The sequence below is a fragment of the Pagrus pagrus genome (assembly GCF_965226575.1).
Source record: "Pagrus pagrus genome assembly, chromosome: 12".
In the NCBI taxonomy this organism is placed as follows: Eukaryota; Metazoa; Chordata; class Actinopteri; order Spariformes; family Sparidae; genus Pagrus; species Pagrus pagrus.
Window position 1 is genome coordinate 17,667,252 of NC_140196.1, and position 20,501 is coordinate 17,687,752.

Sequence of the window (20,501 nt, forward strand, 5' to 3'; positions counted from 1 at the left end):
CAGCAACAATTAATTGATTAGTCAATTGATTAACTATGCAATGATACTTAAATAATCCTCACAATGAAACAGATTTAATGTTAATTGTAGATTCAACAGTCATAACCAGTGAGGTTTATTAAAAGTCAGTTTTCTACATACTAGGAATTAGCCTCAGTAATTTGGTGCATAGGTCATGCTTCCAGTGATGTCACTCAGTGGCTAAGTTGCATTGTGGGTAATGTAGGCACCAGGTTCGGAAAAGCAGTCCACTGGTCTAGCATTGCATTCTGTAACAGTTGGACTCAATGGACAGTTAAACTATACCAAAATCAATTAAGCAGAACCAGAGTATTCCTATTCACTGCTTCTTTATACAGTAAATTTAAAAAAGTTCTAATTTAATCTGTTTTTGAAGACTAGATTATTCTCACAGCTTGTGGACTTCTGGATGTTTTCAATGTTCATACTCAATACTTGCCACAATATATTATATAACATTCCTAGATTCTCATCTTTAATTGCATGATTATTTTTACCCATTGCCTGAACTCATAAATGACCCCTCACCTCAATCACCTTGAACGTTACATTTGATTGGAATAAAAATAGCATCCCAGTGAAGCGACCTTTACAATCCGTCACCAAGATTCAGTTTGAATGAATCTCATCAACACCATTTAACCAAGAAAGAATAAAGCAGTGACAGCAGACAGTTGTGGGGGCGTTTGGATTTTATTGACGTATCAAACAGCTGTACATCTATTTGCCTTTCTTGGCCTTGATCTTCCTCAGGTAGAACTCGAGCTCCTTGCCCTCCAGGATGTAGCCGTCTGCCCTGCCGCACTGGCCTGGTCTGGAGGCAATGCAAGCTGCAGGAGGGACAAGGAAACAAGATCGGTCAAGAAGCTGTGTAAACTCAACCCAAACAAGATTTAGCTGAATAATGTCAGTAAATGGTCAAGAACAGAGGTTACAAAATGTTCATAGAGTTAACACTACTCTAACATTAGAATAGAAGTTTGTCTTTGATGAGGGAGTGTGCAGGATTTATTGGTTCTTCCACAGACAGCTTTTAAAATCAGACACCTGTCTTTAAGAGCTGGTGTGTGAACTGCCTCGCTCTCAGCTATACCAATCACAAAATTGAAGCATTCTAGTGTAAAAACTTATGTTTAAATAGAACTGCAAAAAGGTCAAAGGGGCAAGTGCTAACTTTTAACTTTCCACACTTCAACCCCCAGACTGGGCAACTTCAGAAATCTTAACTGGGTGAATTAACCCTGCAGCAGATGTCAGATCAGGTCTTTCTCAGGTGTCTACATTATCAGCACTTTCATTCAGTAGCAGAACTGACAAAGTTTATCATCATAGAAAGACATGAAACAGATAACACTTTATGATAGTTGCCATGAAAAGAAAATGCCTTTATATTGTGTTATCTTTCATACATAAAGACCACCCTTGAATGTAGACTAATTTTACAATGCAAGTAGAAAATTCAGTCTAAAGTTGGACTGAACTTTAACCCCCAGACTGGGCAAATTATCCCAGAGGATGAGATTAGCCAAATGTCACATCCCTGGAAGCATGCATTTGCCATGACAAGAGGATTACTGCATTTCAAAGTTAATTAAATGTAAGATATTCTGAACTCTTAGCAATAACACTGTCTTCTGAATTGGTAAAATAATATTTATTTGCAAGTATTCAGTCCCATGCTAGAGAGGCAAAAATTGAACCAATGACATTTGTTATCAGAAACGCATTTCTTTGCAAATTAAACTGCTGGGAGACCAAAGTAATCTGAGGGTATAGCCAATAAGTGGTCAAATCCTTCAAAAGATGTGCACCAGTGATGCAGGTAAAGAACAAACTTATATTTCTGACAGGTACTACGATGGAATACACATGTTGACTCACCAAGCAGTTTTCCCTGCTGGAACTGCTCCTCCAAGAGGGTGCTGATCTTGGCTGTCTTTTTACGCTCATCGTACTTCTTCTGGGTCCTCTTTGACCTCTTCTTGTTCAGAACCTCTTCCTCCTCAGGAGTCTACAGAAGGACAGAACTCATTAGATTGACATGAAACACTTGAGTATGCTGGGCAACAGGGGGTTTAAATGTGTAAAACTGGTACCAGGTCTTTCTCAGGTGTCTATATTATCAGCACTTTCATTCAGTAGCAGAACTGACAAAGTTTTATCATCATGGAAAGACGCAAACCAGATCTAACAGCTGCCATGACAAGAAAAAGCCTTTCAATGTTGTTCTGTTGTGACTCTGGTTGCAAATTTCTGTTCTAATACATAGTAGGTAACCCTTAAAATGAGCCCTCAGTGTGTCTTTTCACAATGTGTGGAGAGAAGAAAAAACTAAAAGTTGGACTTATTTGACAGAAGGATAATTTCGATACCGATTTAGATTAATGCATTTTGACTATAATGCTGTGCTGATCACACTGTAGGGGGATGACAAGAGAAATGTATCTGCACTATGTCCAGTGATTTAAATGTTAGCATTTCAACCCATTATGACAGCACCTCAGAGTCCATTCAAAAATACTCCAGTTAGTATACCACAGCTGTATTCATCACAAGTGAACAAAAAGGTAGGTGAGACATTTGCATTTTTCACCACATACCAGCTTGGCTCCCTTCTTGCGTCCCAGAGGAGTGGCGTAGTGGGCCTCATACCACTGCCTGTAAGGAAGGCTGTCGACAAGGACGATGCAGTTCTTCACCAGGGTTTTGGTTCTGACCAGCTCGTTGTTGGAGGCATTGTAGACCACATCAATGATCCTGGTCTTCCGTGTGCAGCCTGTGTACAAAATAAAAAAAAAATCAGGTGCTGTTAGAAAAGGAAAATGTAATTGGTCAACTACTAATATTGTTCTAATAAATTTTAAACTGCAGCACATGTCAGTCGAGGAAACGATCTTTCTCAGGTGTCTTCATTATCAGCACTCACATTCAGTAGCAGAACTGACAAAAGTTTATCATCATGGAAAGTAGTGTGCAACAACCATTTGGAAATCAAAGTGGCATTTAAAAAAAATACTTACACTCAGAGCCCCATGAGAAGTTGCCAACGTCGAGCCTCAGAGCACGGTACTTCTTGTTGCCACCACGGACCCTCACTGTGTGGATGCGACGAGGTCCAATCTAAAGAAATAATAAATTTTATTTTAGCTTTGAAACAATTAGCATGCACATGAGTCAGTATTCATGTATAAAGGTTGCATTCTGGCTTGAATTGATTGCTTGTTAGAAACAGCACTATAAGCATGTTCTAAAGCGTGTCAGTGTAACTATGACGAGTCCTATCATGGGTAAGCCCAGAGCTTTGAACCAAGACGGTCCAAAAAGACCTACCTAAGGTCATGTTTTCATCACTCACGCTACAGCACATTGAGTCCAGTTATAATTTAGCAACTGCTGGCTTTATTTACCTTTGTGTTTGCAGGAGGGCGACCAAGCTCATACTTCCTTTTCTTGTGGTAGGGCTTGCGTTTACCGCCGGTCTTGCGGCGTTTATGCCAGTTATCCCTTGAGATACCTGAATAAATGGAAAAACAGTACAAAACCAGGAGTTAGATTTCTGGAAAACTCACAAGGCATTGACAAGATCATAACTATTTGTGCTTGAGTAATCAGTTCTCCAAGGTAGGTTGTCCGCATTTAATTAGGATTCCGCTTAAAGAGTTTCATCATGTCACTCAAGCACCTATAATCTCCCTTCATGGCTAACCGTTCGACACATTGCTCGACTTTTCGAGTATCATGTTTAAACTAGATTAAGACCACAACCTCATTCACAGTTGGATGTCCAACACAACTGGATAAATGTGCAGGTGATGCACAAACTCATGGCATTGCTGCAAGGTAGTTTAAGTTTCAATCTCTTCAATCATAACGTGGCCTTGAGGAAGCAGCATGCATCTCTAGAGTCCAACGTACTACTTTGTTAACTTATTCACAGACTTGTCTTCAAAAAGATGATACATTTAAGTCAGTGCATCCAGCTACCTTGTAAAACACGGAGTAATTATTCGTAGTATTCTACAGTGTTTCAGTAGAGCAGCAGCAGCATGACACGATCACGACCATCCTACGAGCTAATGCTAACATCCACTCCCCATTAGCTTAAGTCTAACCCCACTGTACACAATACTAAATTTTACTACTGACAAGCAAACATGTTGAATACACAACGCTGAAACCTAGTAAAATACTATAAATCCTCCAGGACAGCAACGTGGCCCGTTCAAGCACACTTCAACATCGGCAGCTAGCTACATAGCCAATGTGAGCAGCCATCTTGGAGCACTTCAGACATCCATTGCAATTTTTTTCAATAAAATACATTAATCTAACATCAGTCTCTTAAGTTAAAGCCAATACTATTTAAATAACATTTAGCTATAATATGGCAAACCATTTTAGGAATATTCCTTCGTTAAAACACCAGATGGACTAGGATTCTCCCTCCGACCCGAGCATGAAAACACGTACCCATTCTCAGGCGCCGGCTAGAAAGAGGAATCGCAAAGGCTCATGGGGAGGTTTGAAGCCGCGTGTTCTCGCGAGAATTCTCGCAGCAGCGAACGGTATTTTCGATGGACGTACTCTTGGGTGTATTTTCTCCGGCTGAGGTTTTGTTCTTTCATCGTTGTTAATAATAATAATAATACAATCTTATCCTCGTTGTACTTACTCGAAAACAATTTTATTCCCCTCAACAAATCTTTAGGAATTAATTTACTTAATGTACAAAAAGTTTTACTGACCCCTTCAATTATTTTATTTTTTATAAATATCTTCCTTCTAGTTTTTAAAGATTTAAAATGATGAAACAATGAATCAAATATAACTTGTTATTATATCCCATAGTTATTTTAGATATATACTTTTGTTCGATCATTATAACATTATAATAATATTTTGTCAATACAATTTAATTACATAATTTACTAAATTTGATTACTGATAACTTTAGTATTTTATTTTTTAATGTTTTAATTCGATATGTAAATTTATCAGTGAATATATATATATAGTGAGTTAATGTAGAAAAAAATCTACACAATCTATTTGTATGTGGAAATTTAGGTCACGGGGTCTACTTTATTTCTATTTATTTATTGTTTTAAAGTAATTTTTTCAGTCTTTTTTTAGTATAACGTAAGACTAATGAGTCATAACAGTTCAATGTGTACGGAACAGAGATAAAGACTAAAGTAACAACAGGGGATGGCAGAATAAGAGAATATAAATAAATAAATAAAATGGTGACAGATTTTTTTTTTGTGACAATGGTTACAGACTTTCCGCAGGCAAATAATTCAGATTAAATAATTACTAAAATGCATTACTTATTGGTTACCAGTTTAACCAATAAGTTACAATGAATTTCAATTGAAAGTAAAAGAAAGGATAGGGTCGAATTAAAGCATCTTACTCTATGAATATGAAACTTCCCTAATAAAATAAAAAGATGAACAATGTTTTATCATTACATAAATGTAATAACATGTTCCCCCTCAATAAAGACAGCATGTGTTGTTTTACATAGTATGTAATTCTTAGTCTTTCCTGAAAATAATACAATATGAGCAACCTTAAAACAAATGAGTTATATTTTCTTGTTCAGTCTTACAAAGAGTGCATTTGTTACCACCATGTAAAAACATTGAGAAATATCCGTTTGTTAGATCTTTGTTATGTCAAAGTTCATTTAAAATTCAACATTCTTTTAAAGTCTTCTTCTGCTCAGTTTTTATTACCAAACACCTGGTTTTGTATGTCAAATATTGTACATGACTGAAAATGAGCTCTAAATACCAAACTTTTCTGATGATATGCTGCTTTCAATTTTATTTGTAGAACATTACTCATAATGACACTTTTCCAGTCGTCAAACATCTTCTTATAACCTCCCATTGAAATAGACAAACCAGCCACAACCCGTTTAAAACAAATTTAAACACATGTATTCATTTAATGTTTCATTCAAAAAACACAAAAGTCATTTCCATGTTTCCATATAGTTCTTTATTATATACAGCTAGGATTAATTGGCAGTTGTGATATATGATATTGTGATAAACTTGGCAAGATTTCTCCATTCAACAGTGGTTTGTTCGGTGAAGCAGCAGAGAGATCACTCTTCCCAGGGGCTCATGTCTGTGTCAATTGCCACACAGTTGTATGCAGCGTAACGCAGCTTCTCCTCACAAACTTTAGCACTGCAGGACCGAACAAATGAGGAGAGGAAAGAACGTGAGGCAATAAATGTAAAAAAAAATATCAGTTTTCTCAAAAGTTATCTGCCTTATAAGAGCTCAGAGTACATGTGAAAACAAATCATTATATAGAAACAGATTTTCTACATACAAACATAAAACATTAGTTTACCTTGGGTAGTTGGGTAAATAAAGAGTACTGGAACACGTGGAGGACTGAGGAAGAGCATCGGTCGTTTCGGAGCTAAAATCAGGAAACAAACAAAATGTCAAAATAGAGAATGAATGATTAGCTATCGTGCTATAAATAGCCAACGGGAATTTTGCTGTGATCGCTTTTATTTAACAATGCACTTGCACTGACCCTTGTTTGTCAGGGAAGACGTAGATGGGCGCAGGAAGACGACTTCTCCCAGTTACAAACCTCAGAAATCTGCTGCGATCCTCTGAAAACAAAATTCAAAATCACTGTCAGTCACTGCCATTAATATCAGTTCATAGTCCTCATCTCATCTCTCATACAGAGGTGTACTGTATATTTTCAGCACAACAAATACACCTAAACAGGGAACTGACCGTTGGTGAAGTTCGTCAGTGCTTCCCATAAGTATTGCACTCTAACGTCACTTTGTTCCAGGTCCTCATAGTGTGCTGGTAGGGAGACAGAAACAACATTGATGCATTAAGATAAGATGATGTAGAGCCCTTACTAGTGTTTAATTGAAGAACAATCAAGCACCTACAGGTCTTATATCTAAAAAGAAACATAATGCCACCTATTCAATCAATAAAGAAAACATGCATTTATAGTTGAAGGTAAATTCCTGGTTGGACACTCACTGAGTCGTTTCAGGGCTTCCACAGTGATCTCTGGGTCTCCACACACTTTCTTTTCCACTTCCTGCCAGGTGAGCAGGTCCAGCACTGCTTGAGGGACCACCTTCAACATCCCCGCCTGCATGGCTGCAATCTGTAGCACACGTACAGTTCATCAGGCACTTTATTCAGCAGCTCCATATGCACCATAATTACTGGATGAGTTAACACTGAATAATGAAAGCAAAAGAAGCCAAAGTGTAATAACACTGAAGTCTCACCTGCTGCCTGCTCTCCTCCAGCCGAGCCTTCTGCACCAGGCGGATGAACTCGCTGCGGTCCTCGTAACGCACGGCCACATTACTGCCGCCTGGGATGAGATCCACCATCTGGCCGTCGCTCAGCAGGGTGGTATACACCAGCTCCTCACCAAACCTGAACTCAAACGTCTCCTGGTCCATGTTCTCCATGGCCTCCAGCAGGTTTACCTGAGCACACATCCAAATTTAAGGCAGGCAAGTTCAGGCAATGACTAGAATAAGATCTCGTCTCTTTAAGCCTTTAGGGTTTTTAACTTTCAAGCTATCTTACATGCAGAAGAACCTATATAACACTGAAGGAAAGGGAGAAAAAAAAGAAGAAGCATAATAGGTCTCCTTTAAGCAGTTGTAATAATATCAATGTCCTCACCAGCACAGAGTCGACAGCGGGGAAATCTTTGCTCCAGCTGACAGCCTCCCCAGTCAGCTGCTTCCACACCAGCCCGGGCAGAGCCAAGACCTGCAGGATTGCACACAGAAGAAGCCAGAAAATCAGGCATCTCCATTTACTCAGTCTTCTTTCATAGCGATGTTACTGACTAGGTGGAGAGTGAGCATCACTCACCAAGAAGTCTTTTCCTCTGAGAGCAGCTCCCATGAGCTGACCGATCCACTCATACTTCTGGAACTCTTTACAGGACGGGTTAGGGACGTAGTAATCTCTGGCCTCTAAGGACCCCTGAGAGACGAGCAAAAGTCAGGTGAGGAAAAAGCCACGACCTCTGAAAACACTGAAGTGCAACTGAATCTTAACCGTGTGGTGATTACCTGGTTGGACGTACGGCTGAAGAACGGCAGAGGCATGGGACACTCAGCTGAGCTGGGGCAAAGCTCCTCAGACATGTCAGCCAGGCTGTCCCGAAATCCACCTCCCTGATCAATGATTCCTTCTGCAATGAACTTACATTCCCACCACTGGTCATACCGAGCAGGCCATCTAAAAAACCCAGAGGAAAGACCGTAGATTATAACACCCTTGAGTTACTGTCATATTCATGCAAGAAATATCGGACACATGGAGTCTGACATGCAAGCCTACAAAAACTCACCTATAATCCAAAGTTTTCTCAAATTTGTCAGATGGCTTCAGACCTTCATACACCTCCAAGGACAGAAATATAAAGCATAAGACAACAGCAACAGCACCCATAACTCATCACAGAGTCTGACAGATGTTAAACTGACTCTAAACTCTAAAATCAGAATCCTTCAAGCACATATAAATGTCATCACATGGGATGAATAAGTAACCTCTATGCTTCACACTTCAAGGCAATTCAAGAGTCTAGTTTGACGAAGTGATGTCACCATAAAGTAAGTGTTTAATACCTGATTTAACACAGCGTTCTTGCAGCTGGGGTCCAGAGAGGGGTTGTCTCTGTGCTCCATGGCCAGACGTCTGTTGATGTAGAGTCGGGGCATGAAGTTTGGCTTACTGGTTTCTGAGTCCTTCAGGCACTGTGTGATGAGGGCTGAGCGGCGTTTGGACAGCAGCAGGAACTGCTTTATGCTCTAGTGGGCGCAGAAGAACACACAAGTAAATAAAAAGACTGGCCTTTTTTTTTTTTTAAATTGTGTTTTAATTGTTATTCTGTGCCAGTGTCATATATTTAAAGGTTTCACGGTGACTCACTTTGATCTGGTTGAAGGTACCCAGACTGTAGTCCCAGGCTGGTACCAGGTGTGGTAGAACACTGTCCAGGAGACTGATGAACCTGCAGAAAGTAAGACAGAAGAAATGTACCTCCACAAACACTGAGAAATATTTAAATACTAAAATAAAGACAACTAGAGAATTGAATCTAACTTGTAGGTTTGAGATTTTAATGACTTCTTGATATGGTTCCCTCTTTATTCCTTCTTGGATCCCTCTTTGTTTCCTCCTGGTTCCCTCCTGATTCCTCCCTGGTTCCCTTCTGCTTGCCTCCTGTTTCCTGCCTGGTTTCCCCATGATTTCCTCGTTTCCCTACTGGTTCCCTACTGTTTACCTCTCGATTCCCCACTGGTTCCCTTCTGCTTCCCTCCTTTTTCCCGCCTGGTTCGCCCCTGTTTTTACCCCCAGTTCCCTCTTGTTTCCCTCCTGGCTTTCTCCCTGTTCCCTATTGGTTCCCTCTTGTTTCTCTCCTCGTTTCCCCTGGTTCTCTTTTAGTTCCCTCTTGGTTCCCTGCAGGAGGGCCATGTGTTTGTGTGCATGGCGGGGACACATTTTTCTGTTGGTGCCAAAAATGTTACTCCACAATGATTCTCACGGCTAAAAGAACCCTGGCAGTAGATGAATACTGATCTACCTCTGGATGACCAGTGCTCTGCGATACAGGACATCCGATGTGTTGCCCTGCAGACGAGGGTAGCGCACCAGGTTAGAGGACTGGAAAACATCAGCATTCAGACCCAAGTCTCTTTCGCACGATGACTTGATCTTCAAGCCTCGGATCCGGACGTCTATCCCTTCATCTATGAAACCAAAGGAGAGAAAAAAAACAGAGTTAAGTTTCAAGACATCACTATAGAAGGTTTTTAGCCAAATCAACTGTATTTACATGTTTCAATAATTAAAAATAAATAGAGAAACATGCTTACAAGCCTTACCTCTACATTCCTCAATCCTAATCTCAATTACAGGCAGGTGAGACGTCATATCTTCCAGCACACATACTTCTCCAATCAGGTTGCTAGAGGCAAAAAAGAGCAGAAATGTGTAAATTCGTGGTCGGCTTCCTACAGATGAAAATGCTCAGTGCAGCAAGCAGATAGGCTTCATAATAACACATTACACTTTTATTTCTGATTCTTTAGCAGAGCATCATATCATTAACAGGGCTAGAACAATATATCTGGTAGATGTTGGCCTTTAATTACAAGGCTCCTTACCGGAATCTAAACCCTTTTACAAAATAATATCAAACAGGTATGACGCCTGTGTTTTTACAACCATGGCCATGAGGTGGGCATTGCTGAGGGCGGTGATTGTATAGTTGTAACATCACAAACTTACAGAAGTTTTGACGGCTCATTTAAAAGGCACAGTTTCTGAATACAGGCTGTGAATTGAGCAGTTTGATACTTTCACAGGATTCATAGCACCTAGACCTGCTTTGTAATCCCCAAAGACATGGAAATCTCACTTTTTACGACATGGGACCTTTAAATACTAAAGAAAGCATGGTCTCTTAATTCAAAACTAGTGGTATAAGTTATAAGTCTTCCCTCTAAAGCTTGTATACTATACTCTGAAGCATATCCGTCAAACCCAGGGTATTTAGTGAATTATGTTGAAAAAATCCTTACTCGTCTATAGTGACATCACTCAGCTTCTTCAGGTTGTCTCCCTCTCCTCCATAAACCGTGACTCGCTTGGGCATGTAGTTGTCGTCTGTAGAGTCCACCGTCAAAATCAGCTTACTGAGGAGCAAAGAGGCTTGTCATTATATACATATAGGCAAGTGCACAATTTATCAAATGAGGAACCTGACGTTTAAGCAAACATGAAATATATCATGGCTTACTGCATGTATACTGTATCAGTGACCGTGAATTATTTCCCTCTTGATAGAGCAAAATGTAGGTGTGGGACTACATAAGTACATACAATGTTTACATACAATGTTTCCCAACTTTGACCACCAAAGTATGTTCACTTAGTGCTTGTTTTTGCCCCTGACAAGGTGAGATTGTTATCCGTCTGACAACATTATAGAAAGGATTACTACAGAAACAGACCTTTTTTGTTGAAGAGTATAATCCTTTTTGTTTAACCAGAAACAGCCGTTATATCACTCTCGCCAAATTCACCAGACTCTATTTACAAAACCTGTAATTTTATCATCGTAAACAACACTTCATTCAAACTCGATAGAAACAAAATAAAACTCACCAAAACCAACTATTTTTTGCGTCTTTCTACTGTTCCAACAATCACCAACTCCGGTTGTTCCTAAACTAACCTTTAATTCACCAACTTAGATGTGAAAATATCGTGACAGGGTCAGGACAGGACAGAGGGAGGTCAGAAATCAGAGAAGCAGATGGGAGAAAACAGTCTGTGAATTAAGAGTTTATTTTGACCATCAGTGGAAAGACTAAACCAGACGGCTTTGGTGAGTTTTATTTAGATTCTGTAAAGTTGCAATGAAGTGTAATGTACAGTTACTGTTTTTGTCAATGGAGTCTGGTGGCTTTGAGGAGAGCGATAGAACAGCTGTTTCCCATTAAAACCAAAGGATTTTATGCTCTAAGAAAAGGTTTATCTCTGTATGGATCCTTTCCATCATGTTGTCAGACACTTAGAATAACAACACCTTGAAGTTGTGGTTATTGTTTTGTTTTTTTCTGAACTGTGTTGCTCGGCTCCTTACTTCACCACAGTGCCCCTCTTCATGTGCAGGCGTATCCAGTGTTGTCCCTGCATGCCGTCACTCTCCCAGTAAGTTTCAGTGTCGCCGTCTGTCAGACAGCTCACCCCTCCACTGGGATCATCCTGTAAGGAAATATCAAAGTAATTTGACATGGGGCATACCACTCAATGTAACATCATCATTATGTACCATTTCTGTCAAATCTGTAATATCATCAAAGTGAAAAAGCAGACGACAAAAGGTAACCTATTATTCAAATAGCTTTTTTTGACTGGAAAATGTCACAACCGCAGACTTCAAATCAGACTCAAACTCCTAAATCTCTGCTTTTGTGGAAGGGCAGACTGCTCTAGACTGAGTGGATGTGACTCACCGAATATGAAGAAACATCAATGCTGGTCACGCACTGTTTCACACTGCCCAGGTTCTCATCCTCTTTCCCTATGTGGTCATAGAAGTAGTGCACCAGGTCCTCGTCACATTCATACGTCCAGGTGGGAGGAACATACCTTGAAGAGTTAAGCAACAGCTTCATTTGACATTCTGCTGTTATCTCTAGTCTTGAATCTCTAGTTTGACTTAACGCAAACAGGCTCACCTTAGCTTCTGGACGGCAGCATCGTCCCTCTCAGCGATTCTGGGTTTGGAGCCGATGTAAAGCGCATTCTCCACATTCACCACCTGCTCCCACCTGTTGCAGGGCTTGTGGTCGTAGCCGAAGAGCTGCTCTTGTCTGCTGACGGTCTCCGGCGACTCCACCGGCACCAGCCTGTCACCTCCCTCTGTGTGTTTACACACCAGGATCCAGCCTTCCTCCAGCTCCATGCCTGGACGGTGCTCCTCCATCTGCTCCTGGACACAGACACAGATCATTGAATCAACATGTGTAACTGTAGAACACATTTAAAAGACACATAAAACAGTGACCCAGCATAATAGGGACAAAGTGGGTTGTGCAATCCTACCATGATATCTGTTTAGGGAGATATATCACCAATTGACATATTTTATGGATATTTCATATTACGGTACCAAACAAGTGATCAACTGTACAATACAAATGTACAAATGAACACAATAACTGCAGGGAGTTTGATTAACAACAGCTATTTGGATTGACTTTGAGCAGATTATTTCCTGTGAAAATTGTATTAAAGATCCTGATATTTTTAGTTACATTAATACAATTCTATGTCCTTATAAGGGTATTTGTTTTACATTTTTTTTTATCAATTTTACACACTTGCTAAGCTCCTCTTTTTTTGTTGTTGTTTTTTTTAAAGGAAGGCCTCATGACACCACATGAAGGTTTGGCGACCCCTAGTTGGGATTGGGAACCAATGCGTGAAGGCATTGAAAATGACATGAGAAGTTGTATAGTTGTGTGTAACTTGAGAGGAGGAACAATATCCATTATTTGAAGGTTGGTGGTCTGATCTACATATGTTGAAGTGTCTTTGAGGAAGACTTTATCATTTCAAACATCATTATAAGGCGAGTCTGTCTTCACTATGCTTACTGACTTCAGCCTACATTTTCCGTATTATGGAACTGATGTAAATGAAACCTACTGACACTGGAAATTTGCTTTAATGTAGACTGTAATTTAAAAAACACATCCATATTTAGCGCCAAAAGCAAAACAAGAATGAAAACTTAAGTTGCATTTCAACATTGCTCATAATTGTCACATTACCAACTTGCTCCTGCACTTTTATTTCATCATTAAGAGTTCAGAGTACATCCAACCACCCAGCTATTGTCTGTAACAGCCTTTCTTTTGAAGAGTTGCCAATTAACCTCTCCCATATATCTTTGGACTGTGGACAGAATGTGCAAAGAAACCACTGCAGACAAACGCTGGTCAGTTGTGGATTCAAACCCAGGACTTTCTTGCTGTGACAAGAACTAATCAGTTAGTTGTTTGGTCAAGATAAAATGTTAGAAAATGGAGAAAAATGTCAATCAGTGTTTTCCAAAGCCCAAGATGACATCTTCAGATGTCTTGCTTTGTCCACAACCACAACAAATGCACATTTAATAAGAGAACTTTGAGTTCTCTTTCTCAAGAAATTACTCAAAGTGATTAATCATTTATCATATTCATTGGCAATTAATTTAACAGTTGACAAGTAATCGCTTCGATCGATTAATTGTTGCAGCTGTAGTGCATATTACACAAACCACTTGGCACCCAAGAGTAAATGAATTTGATGTAGTGCAATTAGTAGATTTATTACAGGTCTTACCACAAAATCATAAGTGTATCAGTTCGAGCCCGACCGACATATTGATTGGCCTATATTATCTCCAATATATCGATAATGGCATATATTTTGTCCAATATGAGGTATGAAACCTTATTTTTCTAAGTCATGACACCACAGAAAAATCTGCTTGGGAGTATTTATAATTATGAAATCCTAATATCAGTGTTGGCCCCAAAAATCCGGTATCAGCCAGGCTTAGTTTGAGGAGTGTGTTCATCACCTCCTTTATTGCAAGATAATGTGTGTTTGGAGAGAGACAGAAGCTTACCTTGATGATTTTGACCCAAAGGCCCTGGCTGTTGCGGTATTCTTCCCCTGTTGTCCGGATACATGTCCCTTTCTTTGGTTCAATGTTGTACTTGCATAATTTCTTAATATGTGGGGTTTGGTGTGGATTCTCAAAGACGGAGACGAGCGTTTTTCCGACGGTGGAGCCTCCTGCAGATGGTCCGGAGGAGGCTGAGGAGGTGGACGATGAATCCTTGCAGATTTTGTAGCACACCTCTCTGGGGACGTAACACAGGCACTCCGGAACCGGCTCGCTTCTCTTGAAACACTCGATACACCTGTTCAGGAAGCGGATCCTGCCGAGCAGCAGGTGAGGGTTGTCGCCCAGAGCCATGACGGTGATGGAGGTGACAGTCAGCAGCTCAGCAGCAGGGGGGCGTCAGCTGACATTACACCACTGTCCTGCCTTTGTTTTCTGCCGCGTACAGAGGGGATGCTCCTGTCAAACAAACCAAACAAAACCGAATATTCGTGAATAACAAAGGCTCCAATGACCCGCAGACAAATCTAGTGAATTGGTTTAATTCCCAACTCTCTTTAATCGGGAGTGTAACGGTACAGTGTGTAAAAGGTCAAAACATCTGACCAAAGTTCGCTGACAGTGAGAAAACTATCAACTCCTTCCTTAATCCATTAGAGTGAGTAAGCTAACATTAGCAAGCTAGCTAGGCTTTAGGTAAATAAGCGTAACCTGCGGTGTTTACGACAGCTGATATCTTATTCAGAAAATGTAGAAAGAAATATCTCACGGGCTACAAGTCAGAGTTATGTCTAGAAACTTATTTTTAATGTACTTTTACCGCCAACAAGTATTTAAAATGTGAAACTCATTTACCGTTGAGGGTTTCTTGGATTTCTGACAACGCGGAAGCGCAGAAGATGCCTTTTGACCCTCTCGCATTTCCGTCGTTTGTACTTCAAAATAAAAGTCATGCAACTAAATTCATTAATCTCTACGTGCACATGTTTAAAACAGTACATTATTTGATAATCAGACACGTTTGTACGCAGCTGGACCGTGTGTTATAGCTGGATTTTACCTAGTTTAAAAGCGAGTGTACAAAATATGATCCAGCTTCTGTTTTGTATTTTATTTTTTGCTCTTTTTGGTGTGCAGGCAGACCACGTGGATTCAAGTAAAAGCGTGCATTGACCCTCTGTAGAATATATGCTGTTTTTTATGCAGAAGTGCAGGAAGTGGACCACATTTGATGAATTTGTACTTTAACATTTTATGCTGCTTTACAGTAATGCTTTAATACACTTAAGAGGAAAAATTATACCTTTTACTGCATACAGTTATTTCACAGCCATAGTTTCTTGCAGTTAACTTTTAAAACATATGATCGTCTCATAAAATTTGATACATCATTGTAGATTAAAGCACACTATAGTGCGTAAAGAAGTCCAAATTTGCTCAACCTTAACCAGCTACAGCAGGAAATCGCTGCTTACATAATGCAACAGCAATGGTTATCCAAGAATATAATACTGAACATGCTAAGAGGGGCCCTTTTGCATGAGAGGTGCTTTTAATTTTGATACTTTTAGTATATTTTGTTGATAAAACTGTTTTTATATATATCAAATTTTGAATGCAGGACTTTTACTTTCATTTTGATATCGTTGCTTTTACTAAAACACATATTTTGATCATTTCATTCACCATTTCCTGCAGACTATATATAAAATCAATGACTGGTCCCATGCACCAATGCATCTGCTGCTATGTCTATGGACAGTACCGTGTTTATGACTTGTACTTTGTACTGCTGATAAAGTTGTATAACAGAATGATTCAAATCATGGAGGATAGATGTGGCTGACTGAACCTTTCAGAAGTCATTTTAAAGCACTCAAAATGTGAATGTCCTTAATTATAAATTAGCATTAAAATAGTCACATTCATTTTCATATACACATACAGTACATAATAAGAACATGTGTTTTATTTCAAAACTTATTTCAGTTGTCTCTAATCAAAAACATGTTATACAATAAAAGCAATGGTTCATTCACACTGAGTAAAACAATAGTTTTCACTAGACTTGTTCCACTACAACTTGAATGAAGGCCTTTTCTTGTTCATTGCAGTTGTTGGCATCAATGTCATCCTCAGCATCAGCATCATCTTCCTCATTTTGGTGTGATGAAACGTCCATCAGAGAGGGGAGGCTCCCACCTCGCAGGATACCTTTGCCCCTCTGCAGAAGACCATTGAGACCATCGCCCTGAGAGCCTTTTAGAGGCAAATACTGTTTCTTTCCAGGAGTGTCTGCAGGCTGGTGAATCTCAAGATCCTCTGCACTCATCCTGCAGATATGACAGACATTTTAAGCTCAAGTAATTGCAGGTGGTGATTTTACTGGACTGTGCAGCAGCAACAAAAGGCACTGAAACATTTAAAGTAAAACAAGGTCACCTCATGTCAAAGGTGGAGCCTTTGAAGGCCGGCCTGAGAGTCTCTGCTGCTGTCGACAGAGTGTAAGGGATGGAGAAATGTCTCTGCGCCCAGTGCTTGTCCTTCACAATTGGAGCCAAGTTCTGATACATATCATCTACAGCTAGCATTGACACCTGCAGGACAGAGAGACAGATTTAAAATGACTTGCAGTTAGCAGTCATTTTATGGGCTTTTCGAGGGGTCGTATCGTAGAGATATCTTGAGGGGACAACCTGGATGTTTCGATCAATCAGCTGGTTGGTTTCAAAGTCGTCATCGTCCTCACCAAATGGATTGATGATCAGCTCCCCCACCTACAGAGTGGAAACAGAATGCTCCTTCATGACAAAATGGAAACAAAATATATTTTGTACACGTGAAACATGGATCTGTCTTACCTTGAGCCAGCCAGCATAGAAGAAGAACTGCAGCAGGGTGAAAACAGGGACGTACATGTCCAGATTGTGACCCTTGTATCCCTTCTCAGGGTTCAGAAATTGACGGCCAATCACGCAGAAGGCAAAGAAAGAGTAAACTGCGACAGTGACCACCTGAAGAAGAAACAAGGCAGTGATCAAGTCTCAAGAATTCTGGATTTATTTTGGATTAAAGTGTGAAAGATAAAGAAGATAAATGGCCATGAAATTACATAATACTTATAACAACACTGCCCTCGAGCTCCTGATCCTACCTGAGTGTAGACCAGAGGGATGCTTATCCAGTCATAGTGGAACAGGAGGCTGCACTTGGCTCTGTATTTATTCAGCTCCTGCAGGCAAAAAAACATATTATCAATTTATAAATACAATTAGTTAAACATAATGTGTATGTAATGCATATTTCTCATTCTCACATATAGCATAGTAAGTGTAAAGAAACTCTCACATCCATCAGTAGTCTCAAAGCGATGTCATCCCTCACTCGACCCTCCTCTCTCGCTCTGGACGCCAGGTTTGAGAACCAAGTCAGAGGCATCCAGTACTTGTTGAAATCAGAGTGAAGAGACTCAAAAAGTTTAAGCTCCTGTGTCGTCATAAATCCTGCACAGAGATGAGACAGTTTGGCACCACATGGATGGATGTAAGAGATAGTTGTGTTATGAAGAGTTTTATAATATAAATATTGCTGGATTGCTGCTCCCCTATGAACCAGCCTGTTAATGGTGACAGGACTTTTACAGTCAGGACCTCTCAGTTTTAAACCTCCTGTCTAAAGATCTGAGGCTGCAGGATCAGTAACATCTTTTAAATCAATCCTCAAAACGTGTCTTTTTCAAAATCTCTTCATAATGCTAGCACACATGTTTTCACCCGTGTCTGTTTGTAGAGTGGAGGACGGGTCTCAGTCCAGAATGGACCCCATTAACTTTTTGTGTGGATCCCGATAAAAGGACGTATCTAGGAACTGGATTCTTAGGGAATAACACATGGATCCAGATGAAAAAAATCTGGTGTATTGTCTTATTTAGAATTGTATTGAGTAAGACTTTTGTGAAAAATGTGAAAAAGTCAAATGCCATGTTAAAGACCTGCATATACAGGCACACAATGTTGGTGACTCAACTCATCAATCATGATCTTTCTCCTGAAAGTTGCATATTGTTGTTTTAAATCAGTCAGTTAAAGGGCACCCCCCTCTGTGTGTTTTGTTAAACTGTCTCTCATTTTAATAGCAGCTAACTCCTTAAACTGCTTCTTCTTTTTTGCAACTTATTTAGTTTTGTACATATACAAGCAAAACTTTGTTGTACGAAACAACTAATGAGAACGTCACGTGTTTGGGAAGTTCTGTAAGAAAAAGAGCAATATTCTGATTTTAAGTAAACCAAAAGTCTTCACTAAAATGAACCTAACAAGTTCAATTTCTCTCCTTACCAGCCTCCACTATGTGCTCCAGAGTTGGGAAACGCTTGAGGACTCTTGTGCTAATGGATCGCAGAATAAGAACTGAGGATAAGTTTGCGTATCTCATGAGCGTTCGTCGCAGCAGACGACCCCTCTCGTCTGTCCCGTGGACGTTCCCAGACACCACCATCATCAGGTTGTCAGGCAGCGGGAAGCTGGTGTACTGACCCCACCAACGATTAAAGGCCATGCTCACATAGAAACCTGTGTCAAAAAAAGCATTAATCATGGTGACTCATCCTCAGATTTTGCCAGGGCAGAGTTCAATCAGACTCACCCAGTACAAACAGAACTGGGATGAAGCTGGTGTTGGTGAACTGATCACAGTAAAGGGCGACACGCTCAAACAGATCCTGCTGCCGTGGTGAGAGCATGAACCTGCAGAGATGAAAATAAAACTTCAACTGATGGCCACAATCACAATCAGACTGCAGCAAACTGAAGAATTAAAATCATTTACCTGTAAAACAGACTGAAAAACAGATAAAGCCCACAAAACACCAGCAGCTCTTTGTAAAGCAGCCTGTAGATGCTTCCCTTCCACCTGAACAGAAGCTTGGAGAAGCCGCCAAATCTCGCATTGGCCACTTCAAGGGTGTAAGAAACTGTCATGTCTGGGTTTATTCTGCGTCCTAACGGCAGAAAATCCTGTAAAATGTTAGAAAATAGTGTCGAAATCTAAAGGAATTTCTGTTGATACATTTTATTACAACCATCTCATAACAAATATCTAAAGATTTTCCTTACCTGTGAGGGCAGGTGTGTCACCTGGTCCTGTGTCGAGTCCTGCTGACCTGAGGAGAAAAGTTCCTCCTCTTGGTCTGAATTTAAACCTCTCTGTTGTGCTGCCATAAATTAACTTTTTAGATTTATTACCTGGGAACCTGAAGCCCAGGAGAAACACACCTACAGTTACAGAGTGCATGAAACAACCTGTCAACAAAGTATGTAGATTTATTTTCATTCACAAGTATTGATATGGTTCAGTAAATTCTTTGGAGATGATAACAGTTGATTAGGTAGTTTGTGTGTTCCCTCACAAAGTCTTTAATTTATTTATAATTATTCTTTTTCATTATTGATAAATCAGAAATTATACAATAAATCATTTGGTACAAAGTGTCAGAATCAATAATAATTCAAAAGCCTTTAAGCTGATAAATGATGAAAGCAAACTTCATAATAATAATAATAATAATAATAATAATACATGTTTGTTTATATAGTACTTATCAAAACCAGATTATAAATAAAAAAATGTGTAAATGTCTATTTCATACATACATAAACCAACTCACATATGTACAAGTTTACCCTAATTTGTTACCGCTAACTGTAGCTGCCGTTAGCTAGCTAGCTTAATTAGCCATGCAGCTAGCGTAGTGGCTAGGAAGAGAGTCTGATTTACAATGTGCAGCTAGGAAGTCAGTCACAGTCAGGGGTGCTAAGAGGTCAGTCATCATGACATAGTAAATAGCGTGCAACATGAATGTTTGTTGTATTAACTTGAGTGGCCGAGACAACTTAAAACAAATAGTTGTTAACAATTTAAAGTAGTTTGAGAAGTTTTTTACTACAGCAGACGGCAAACTTGAACACCAACATGCAAAAAGGTCAGAGCATCCACAGCAACTACAGTCATCTGATTATAACGAATTTTTCATAATTTGGGCCTAAAATTAGTATTTATAATACATGAATTTATTTATTTATTGTGTAAAAATGGACATGTTTATTTGCAATATAAAGGAGGAAATGAGATCCAATCACTTGTTTATAATCAATTGATGGTTTTTAAAATGCCTTGTTTAAGCACCCCTACTTCCCCTGATGTTATTTTGTTGTTGTTGTTGTTGTTGTTGTTGTTGTTTACGTTTTAAAAGA

General features: G+C 39.6%; 3 protein-coding genes across 3 annotated transcripts; all 3 read right to left on the reverse strand.

Moving 5' to 3' along the window:
- Positions 1-695: 695 nt before the first annotated feature.
- Positions 696-4,589, reverse strand: rps8a (ribosomal protein S8a). Its single transcript, XM_084368920.1, has 6 exons — positions 4,492-4,589; positions 3,429-3,535; positions 3,042-3,141; positions 2,622-2,797; positions 1,903-2,032; positions 696-851 (listed from the first exon to the last, which is right to left on the reverse strand). The coding sequence occupies exons 1-6, from the start codon at positions 4,493-4,495 to the stop codon at positions 742-744; spliced, it is 627 nt and encodes a 208-aa protein (XP_084225046.1). The 5' UTR covers positions 4,496-4,589; the 3' UTR covers positions 696-741.
- A 1,418-nt stretch (positions 4,590-6,007) lies between these two features.
- Positions 6,008-15,173, reverse strand: hectd3 (HECT domain containing 3). The gene is made up of 20 exons (XM_084368503.1): positions 15,106-15,173; positions 14,251-14,709; positions 12,311-12,564; positions 12,086-12,221; positions 11,713-11,834; positions 10,646-10,759; positions 9,947-10,029; positions 9,646-9,811; positions 8,991-9,072; positions 8,687-8,869; positions 8,407-8,459; positions 8,126-8,294; positions 7,923-8,036; positions 7,728-7,817; positions 7,319-7,525; positions 7,062-7,191; positions 6,798-6,872; positions 6,586-6,667; positions 6,394-6,465; positions 6,008-6,224 (listed from the first exon to the last, which is right to left on the reverse strand). The coding sequence occupies exons 2-20, from the start codon at positions 14,602-14,604 to the stop codon at positions 6,140-6,142; spliced, it is 2,571 nt and encodes an 856-aa protein (XP_084224629.1). The 5' UTR covers positions 14,605-14,709; positions 15,106-15,173; the 3' UTR covers positions 6,008-6,139.
- Positions 15,174-16,312: 1,139 nt separating this feature from the next.
- Positions 16,313-19,229, reverse strand: best4 (bestrophin 4; the record flags this gene model as incomplete). The annotated part of the gene is made up of 9 exons (XM_084368243.1): positions 16,313-16,583; positions 16,693-16,847; positions 16,947-17,027; positions 17,112-17,264; positions 17,405-17,482; positions 17,599-17,753; positions 18,588-18,821; positions 18,895-18,995; positions 19,078-19,229. The coding sequence occupies 9 exons, from the start codon at positions 19,227-19,229 to the stop codon at positions 16,313-16,315; spliced, it is 1,380 nt and encodes a 459-aa protein (XP_084224369.1).
- Between the last annotated feature and the right edge of the window lie 1,272 nt (positions 19,230-20,501).

Bases quoted from the DNA above. Each gene is read 5' to 3' on its own strand.
- rps8a (XM_084368920.1), bottom strand. The intron at 2,798-3,041 runs GTAAGTATTTTT...TTTTGTACACAG, and splicing joins CTTCTCATGGGGCTCTGAGT to GCTGCACACGGAAGACCAGG. The intron at 2,033-2,621 runs GTATGTGGTGAA...GTCCTTCTGTAG, and splicing joins GCAAGAAGGGAGCCAAGCTG to ACTCCTGAGGAGGAAGAGGT.
- hectd3 (XM_084368503.1), bottom strand. From the start codon at position 14,604: ATGGCTCTGGGCGACAACCCTCACCTGCTGCTCGGCAGGATCCGCTTC. The intron at 6,466-6,585 runs GTCAGTGCAAGT...TCCTGATTTTAG, and splicing joins GTCTTCCCTGACAAACAAGG to CTCCGAAACGACCGATGCTC. The intron at 6,225-6,393 runs GTAAACTAATGT...TCGGTCCTGCAG, and splicing joins TATTTACCCAACTACCCAAG to TGCTAAAGTTTGTGAGGAGA.